The sequence below is a fragment of the Lutjanus erythropterus genome, chromosome 23 (assembly GCF_056507025.1).
Source record: "Lutjanus erythropterus isolate fLutEry1 chromosome 23, fLutEry1.hap2, whole genome shotgun sequence".
NCBI lineage: Eukaryota > Metazoa > Chordata > Actinopteri > Lutjaniformes > Lutjanidae > Lutjanus > Lutjanus erythropterus.
The window spans coordinates 15,338,245-15,347,371 of NC_139339.1; the positions used below are offsets into that span (position 1 = coordinate 15,338,245).

Below are 9,127 nucleotides of genomic sequence, written 5' to 3' on the forward strand. Positions count from 1 at the left end.
GGGCACTGCGCTCCAAGGACGGTCGCGTCTAGAGGGGAAACCTAGATTTGTGAAACTCTCGCAAGATTTCTACGCGATGGTTCTTCTTTCTGTACCTTGTGCAAATGAACTCTGTTCTAAAATTTGACAACGCTGTGGTTTGTATGTGGTTAAATTGATTTAGGAACAGAAAACGTTTGATTAAAGGTAGAGAAAGCGCATGTTTTGGGTTACAATGCTCACTCTCGCGAAATCTTCCTGCGCGTCTGGGGTTCTCTTCTAAACACGACCCTCCAGGACCTAATTCGGTGGCGCCTTTACTCCTGCCACTACGGTTATTACGTGTCTAAATGCGCCGCTGTCGCAGCAGCAACAGCAGCGCAGTGTTAACAGCTGCGATGTGTTTTGATGGAAATCAATGAATCTGGATTAGTTTCATCGTTTTATTCGTGTTGTCGAGGGACCGTATGAAAATCTGGCGCAGCGCTGCCACCAGCCAGCAAAGTATGCAATCAAGTATTCGTTATATTACCAGCCGTAGTGGCTGTAGCGCTAGCATTGTGATAGCGATGTAGGCAACGTTAGCTGGGACGCTTGGACAGAAATAGCCAGCCCTCAAGGAGACGGTGCTTGGACCTGCTTTGTGTACAGTAATTGACCGGTTTGTATCTCCTCTGGAATGCATCTCTCCAAGAAATGTTCGGCCTTCAAAGTGGTGCTGAGTGCTCTGCTGATAGTGGCGCTCCTGCAGCTCATATACCTGTCCTTCTTGTCCAAGTTTCACGGTAAGCAGCAGCGGTACCGATACTCCGAGCTCTTCGGAGGCTCCGGAGGCAAGAAGAATGGACACCCGGAGAAAAACTCCCGGAAAGAGCGTCTGAGGTACTCCCTGTCTACTGGTGGGATCTTTGACAACAGTGGTCAGTACCGGGTGTACAAGAACTTGATCAAAAGTGATTTCACCACTAATCAGAAGCCCGGATCCGACCCCAGCTCCAATGTCCTGGCTCTAGCCACACACACGACCATCAATAACCTGCATCATCTGGAGTCTCTCCTGGAAAGGTGGCAGAACCCTCTCTCTGTGGCCATATTTGCACATGGGCAGGATGTCAAGTTTGCCACAGCTCTGGTGTATGCTCTCAGCTTCTTCTGTCCTCAGATCCAAGCCCTGGTGGACTTCCACCTGGTGTGCCTCTCAGGAGAGATGGCCAGCTTCCCTGAGCAGGACAGAGAGCATTTTGCAGGGCTGGAGGACTGCGCCTCTGTCTTCTCCAGACTGGAGACCCACAGGGATAAATACAAGAACTATGCCATCAGTGGAAACATCTCCTACCCCAACAATCTTCTTCGAAATGTTGCCCGAGGTGGCACCGAGTCCTCCTACATCCTGGTCATTGACATCGACATGATGCCAAGCGCTGAACTGCACCAGCAGTTCTTGGCGATGATCATGAGGCATGAGCCAGCCAGTGATGAGGTATTTGTCCTACCTGCCTTTGAGATCCGTCATGCCAGGAAGATGCCTGCCACCAAAACAGAGTTGGTTCAGCTTTACCAGGTAGGTGAGGTGCGGCCGTTCTACGAAGAACTCTGTCCTCGTTGTCAAGCCCCCACCAACTACTCACAGTGGGTTAACAGCCACGTTAGGGACACAGGGACTCTGGAAGTGGCCTACACACTCACCTGGGTGGATCCCTGGGAGCCTTTCTACATCGGTCCCCACACTGTGCCCCTCTACGATGAAAACTTCAAGCAGTATGGCTTCAATCGTATCAGCCAGGTTCGTATACCAATAATAATCTTTATTTATAGAGCACTTTTCAAAATTCAAATTACAAAGTGCTTCACAGGGGCAGCAAAATAAAACAGACAGGTTCGAAAGACAGATAAAATAAAATAATACAAAATACAAAATAGGAAAGTAAAAACATTTTAAAAAATAAAACGGTGCAAAACAGTTCATACTTAGATAAAATCAGGAAAGGCTCTCTGATAAAACTATTTTTTAAGAAGAGACTTAAAAGAGATCACTGACTCGACTGACTGACTTTCAACATTTATGTATGGAAGTTCTCACTTGACCTTGGAAATAGTTTTATTAAAAAATAATACTATCTTATTGTCTGTCCTTTCCGTAATGTCAGAATCAGCTGGAGCTGAGCTCCATCACAATCTTGTCCTGAACAATCGTCTATCTTTAAAGAGTTAGAGTAATGGTGCCATTATTTACAACAGTTTGGAGGAAGTTTGGGATGGATAGGGCTAGTGATATTCTATAGTTTTGGAACTGTCACCAAATCAAACGAAAAGGCCCAAACCAACAAAGCATTTGTCTGTCTCGTAAAACTGTCAGTTAGAAAAGCTGAGAAGAAGAAAAATGTTGAATTTTACCAGAATGAAGTCCATCATAATGTCCTCTCAGCTTAAGTTTTTTTTTATACCAATTATATACAAACCAATTGAAAAAAATTACCTGACACATTATGGTACAAATCTTTAGTTTCATTTTTCAGCTCTTTTACACTTTTTCAACAAGCAGTTTCATAAGATAATAATATAAACCTGTTCACTACAATCGTGTTTAACGTCAGTGATCTGTTTCAACTCATTAGTTTTATCAGCACCTTGGCATTTTTACACTCAAAGCAGTTTTACAACATAAACCAAACAACAACTTGGTGATTTACTCCTAAGGTATCAAATAACAAGGCATTTTCAGTACTTGATAATATCGTAGTAATTCGGTCGGTGCCACAAAAGTATTGCAGTTCAATACGCAGCCCTTGCCTGGGTTGCAACATGGGACCATTGGAAAGACCAGAATTTACCCAAGCAGGGACAGAGGAAACTATCGTATTGAATTATTTAAAGTGTAAGATGCATTGTTACTGAAGTTTGACCCTTAGTGAGGACTAAAAATCAGGATATCTCTGAATCTGCTGCTTCAGTTTTGACCTCCTGGTTTCTTTCCCCTTTTGTTGCCTTTTTGTATCCACTTCCTCATTCCTCTCTCCTTCCTGTGGCAACATGTCCTCACACTGGTCCATCTCCTCCTGGTCTACACCTCTTACCTCCACCCATGACGAATATTGTCCATACTGTGCTACAACACCACACTGTTCCTTATTCATTTCACCTCCTTGCCCTTGCTTCCTTCCATCTTCCTCCTGCTATATTTCTTCAACACATTTTATTTCTTCCTCCTCATTCCCCATCTGGCCTTCTCGCTGTCACCTTTCTTCTCACCTCTTCTGCCCCCTGCACAATCTGTCTTGTCGATCATTCTCATCCATCATCTCACCTTTCCCCCTCATCACTTCCCACTGCTTCATGTCTCCCTTCTCATCCTGTCCTTCTGTCTCCGTCCTCAGACCTGCGAGCTCCACGTGGCTGGATACAGGTTCTCAGTACTGAGCTCGGCCTTCGTGGTGCACCGGGGCTTCAAGATCCAGGGGGAGTTCCACGCCAAGAAGGACGAGGAGAACAAACGCAACCGGGTTCTGTTTCGCAGCTTCAAAGAAGGCCTGAAAACCAAATATCCATCCTCCAACCGTCGATGCTGAAACAAGATGAGGACTATATATCCTGCTGCTATCAGTCCCTAATGAAATCAGCCTTGTACCGAAATGATGGACGTAATATTCTTATGTAGCCTCTCCCTGCCCAAAACGTCCTAGTTTTCCTATAAATTCTTGCGATGATGGCACAGTAGCAGTTTAATCCAACTTGAGTTTATTTCAAGTCCCCCTGAAAATGAGCAGTAGGGAAACATTCTCTGGGGATTTCTGAAAGCGAAGAAGAAAAGATCATTCAAGTTTGGAAAACTGGCTAGTGACTCATGAGGTTCCTGCGTTAAAAAAAAAATAATAATGCAAATCTAAGACCTCCATGGCATTTGATTGGTGTTAATGTTAAAGCATATGAGGCACATTTTCTATTTTAAAACACTTTTGAGCTCATGCAGATACTAAAATAGCCACAACAATGTGACTTAAAGTCAGAGAATCTCTGTATCCACTCAGAGACATATCCTGAGAAAAAAGTCTCAGTTTTACTGTACGTAACATGAAGTTTAAGGTTCTACATTTCATGACAGCTGATTAAAGACTGCATATCTCCTCTGTTCAAAAGGTAGAACCATACTGTTACAGCTTTATGCAAATGTGGTTTAAAATGAACCTGACTGGCTAAGGCAATGATGGGGGCACAATCATCACGCAGTAGCAGAAAAAAAACCCATTAAATTTCATTTCAGCTGCTCACTTAGACCCCATTTACACCTGGTGTTAGAATGCGATCTGGATCTGGACAGGTTATCTGGAAATATAAAGATAAGTTCAAATGTACTAACCCCAGCAAACTCATGTTTTTCCATATCTTATCTGTTGTTAACAAGGTGTAATTTATGTTGTCACAGTGTAACCAACACACCGGGACAACCAGACAGGATGGATGTGCATGCATCTGTAAACTGTAAACTTTCTGCCACTTCAAATTATTCATGCAGAGGTTTTGCTGTATAGGGCAGATCTAGATTAAATGAGGATAACTACAACACGTTAAAATTAGCAAGGGCCACAATTATAAAAAATGTTAAATTTCTGTAAGATACTGAGCGTAAAAAAACGTAGCTTAAACAGGTTCTGAGAAGAAAATTTGTAACTTAAGCGTCTGTGATCTATACATCTCAAATGAACTGAAAATTGATGGCACCTGCCTAACCAGTAGTGATTTCCCTTTATATAACAACAATTAGGGTTTAGTGAGCCAAAAGAAAAAAGCAAACTTTTTGGAAGACAAGATCACAGTAATGATAAAGGAGACTGAAGTCAGGCAACTGAACTATTCGGTGGACTAAATAGTGGGGTGACAAAAAAGCCAAACGTGTCGCTTGGGAGTGTCACTATTAATTTGTCACACCTTTAAGTGATGATTCCTATTACATTGATCATAAAACTGATGTAAAATTCACCACAGGCTTGAGTGCATATGTGTCCCAAACTACAATACCCCAATATAAACAGCAGGAAAATCACTTAAGTCTAGACTTTGCTTAGAGATAAGATCATTTTCTCTTCAAAGTAAGGTTTTATAAATAACTATTTATGCATGGTTTTGTGCTTGAGTCATACTTAGGATCAAACCTGATCATAAGTCAATTTTATAAATGAGGCCTCATCCATTTTACGGATCTCATTTTAATACCAGGTGTAAATGAGGTGTTCAGCTCTGGTAGGGGGTCCACAAAAGTCTAGCCTGGCTCCAGACATTTTTGTCAGATGTTTTCAGCTATTCAGTGACAATAATGAAGCCAAACAAAATGGCAAGTCAGTCTGATTATCAGGCTAACTACTACCTTTCAGAATAATGGGGAAATCAACCCTGACTCTGAACTCCTTTCTAATGTTGTGCCAATCAGTGACGTGCTCTGACCAGCAGATGGCAACAGTCACTTGAGTGTTTCAGTGTATATTTTAGCATGAAGTGAGTGTAAAACACACTACAGCAGAACACAGGGATTACGCAACACCACCAGTGTTGTATTGCGCTCAGGAGGATGTGAATTTACTCTGCGCCACAACTGTCAGCACATTTCGGAGGTTTTCATAGCCCTGGGAGTGCTTGTTCTTGCCCCAGACTGTCTGAAGAGATTACTCAGAACTCATTAGCACAACAGAGCACTGGGAAACTTTACACAGAAAGCTATTATTTTGCCAAGAGTGTGGAAAACTACTGTATCATAACACTGAAGATCTGACAGGTGGGGTTTTCTCTGCCTCCTGGAGTAGAGTATGATGGGACTACAGGTAGAAATGTAGCATGGTTAGTTGGTAGTGATGAAAATACTGCACAATCAACAAGTAAACCACAAACAGACGCAGCCTGTGTTGTCTATAGGACTGCTGTGGAAATATCTGTCTCAGCACCACTAGAAAATAAAAACAAATTATTGATCTTACACATTATTCTGTAACCGACTGGTACATACACTACATACAGTATTAAACCTACCACTCTTCTCATGTCTGTTTAGTGCAACTGCAAAGTATACATATACAAAACATGTTTTAAGTGTTAAGTTGTTATGTAATTGTTGATTTTTGAGAGATTTAAATATTTTTTCTTCCTCACATGTAGTGTTAATGATATATTTATTAATGTAAAAATGTTTTCTGTTAACTGGAATTCCTCAAACCCTTTTTAATGACCCCAAGCAGGAAAACTGTAGCACGGAATTTTGTTTGGAGTGAAAAAATGATGTTTGGTAGGGAACATTTTTGTTTTAGAGCCACTTTTACTCCACTTTTTTTTTCTTTTTTTTCTGTGGTGTAAGATCAATTTCACCAAATTATTTTGTGTAATGACATAGTTTGGTGCTTTTTTTTCTCATGTGTCTTTTCCTTACTTGAAAAAGTTTTATTCATTTTTATTTATTTATTTTTTTTGTGTTCACAAAATAAAATGCCTGATTTGCATTGTTGGAATTTCTATTAAACCTCCTGGATGACTTTTATTTGACTGATAACTGTCAGTAATTGCTGTTCTACAACTGAACAACATCCTCAGTCATCAGAAAGCTCGTCGGCACTTGGACTGCACAAATCCAATCAATTAAGTTCACCTCACCATTACAGGGATTTGTAATGACAAGTAATGTCAACAGTGTTTCTCTAAGTATCACTTAAATAAGAGGTGAAGAAGCTGAGGGCGGGACCAGCAAAGAACTACAGCAGATAAAGGGATAGTTTGGATTATTTGATGTGGGTTTGTATGAGGTTCTTATGGATTGTTTGTGTATTACCTACAGTAGATGGCGGCTGACACGCCCTCAGTAATGTCAATTGTGTGAAGCAGGTTTGTGTGAGGTACTACAGTAGATGCCAGTCAGTGCAACCCCAGTTTGAGGAAGCACAGAGGAGAACCAGCACAGAAGCTAAGCAATGTACTGCTGTGGACAGGGTCAGCAACAAAATGTATTTTAGTCACCTGAAAAAGGCTCATCTAAAAAAAAAGTATCTGTTTAAGTGAATGCAATATTTTGAATATTTTCATTTGTTTACTTTAAGTCAGACGACCATATCTGATGGCAAAGTACATCTCTCTCAGGGCTGTTCAAAGTGGGGCCTTCGGGCTACAGTTGGCCCACCATAACGTTTGATTTGGCCCACCAGATGTTTCTAAAAGAAAAAAATGATGATAAAAAAAATGTAATTTAACTTGCTGTTCTTGTTCCTGGCCTACTGCTGCCTTGATCTGTTAGTTTGTTTGTGTTGTTGTGTGACTTCTGTGTTTTAAAGGGTTTTTTCAGACTCACCAACAACTCACATCATTTTAAAGAATCGGACCAGGTGGCGACCATAAAGTATAACTAGATGAAAACTGAAATGTATACTGTTTCATAACCAGTTACAACACTGGTTGAAGTAGCTTTAAAATGCGTAATTTCAGTGACCAGTTACATTTGAATAGGGAGACGAAGTCCCTCTCCTTACAGTGAACCACCATGGGCCTGTAACATTTTGGAAAAAAATTTTTGGTTCCCATTTGAATTGTGCAATGAGTTACACATATAATGTTTGTCAATTGAAATCAGAATTATACAAGACAAGAAAGTCAAAGTTTAACACAAAACTTCTTAATTATAAGACTGAAGATACATAATTAGAAAGACTACACACCCTACACCCTACCAACAGTAGAGGTAGTACACTGACTATTACTGACTAGTACCTCAACTGACCTGAATTCAAATGATCCAAACTATCCCTTTAATGTCTAATAAGCATGTTCCTAATAAACAGAATACAGACGGTTTCACTCATTTGAGCTTAAACTGTGTGGACAGGGAAAAACTATCAGTCAGAGTATCACTCACCAGGCACTTGACACAGTTGACATGAACCTGTGGTGTAACATGGCTTAAGATAGGGGTTTAAAGGCATCCCTGCACCAACAGCATGTGATGGGTGATTACAGGGTGAGTCAGACCAGCATCCAATTAAAAGCTCCTATTTAGTAATTAAGATCTGTATTAAAGTGGACTTAAAGGAGCTCCTAGTATGGTTCCAGTTTGATATGGACTGAATCACTTCTGCAAAGACAACCAAACAGCTCCAACACCTGAGAAACCAACCAATGTTCCTCAAGTGTTTCATTATACCCTATTAAATGTCTCGGTGGGGCAAAATCCAGCTTTAGAAAGTTGAAAATGAAAAATGTCTGTTTGCGTAGCTTCAAAGTTGTCCAAGCATGGATCGGTGAGTTCGGCCATCTGTTGGCAGAGCACGTGTGACATTCGGCGCTTGACTGTCCACGGCACCGTGGCATTTTGTGGCTAAGCCTTCATTACCGGCCTCAATAAAGAAGCAGGCACGCGAGAGCTAGTGGCACGCAACTCCATGCTTTGGCTCTGGATCAGCTTTCATTTGGACACAACTAATCATCATCCACCTAATTAAATATCTGGCACTTTTGCTTTCTGCTCAATTTATCACACCTTCCTCTTCTAAAATGTGGTTTTATTCCAAACTAAAAAGCAAGTTCTGAAAAAAAAATATATAATAGAGAATTAATGGATTAACAAAAGCTTCCACTTTAATTCTAACAATTCTAACAATTCTATTTATTTTCATGGAACACTAACTCCTTACCCTGTAAAAAAAATGTTGAGACAACTCAAAATTTGGTATTGCATGGAAATAGGTACTGCAATTGGTATTTTTAATGAATTTTTACACCAAACATCTAAGAAAATGTGTTGCATGTAGCTCAAATTAGAGTGGGAGAAATCTGGATAACAATACAAGACCAGGCTTTTTTAGATCCATTCATAGTCGTCACAATCTTAATCTAAACATTTCTGCACCTTCTGCCACGTTATTAACACTCAGCTCAGGGGGAGAAAATGAACACCACAGGTAGATAAAACACAGCATATTTGTATAGTAGTAATTGTCTTGTTGGGTGAATGCCAGCAGCTTATTTAAGGAGCTGTATGTTTCAGGGAAAGAGCTACTTTAAGTGGTATTGTTAAATCTTGTAAGAAAATGTCTCCTAGGAAAAACAAACCTTTTTTTTTTTTTTTAGATATATTCACTCTTTATCTTTCTCAAAAATGCATAAAATATTATATAAATTCACTATA

The 9,127-nt window shown here is 40.4% G+C and overlaps 1 protein-coding gene across 1 annotated transcript; it reads left to right on the forward strand.

Annotated features, from left to right (window-relative positions):
* Positions 1-81: 81 nt before the first annotated feature.
* Positions 82-6,286, forward strand: b4gat1 (beta-1,4-glucuronyltransferase 1). Its single transcript, XM_084712694.1, has 2 exons — positions 82-1,762; positions 3,354-6,286. Exons 1-2 carry the CDS (start codon positions 659-661, stop codon positions 3,543-3,545), a joined length of 1,296 nt encoding a protein of 431 aa, XP_084568820.1. The 5' UTR covers positions 82-658; the 3' UTR covers positions 3,546-6,286.
* Positions 6,287-9,127: the final 2,841 nt, after the last annotated feature.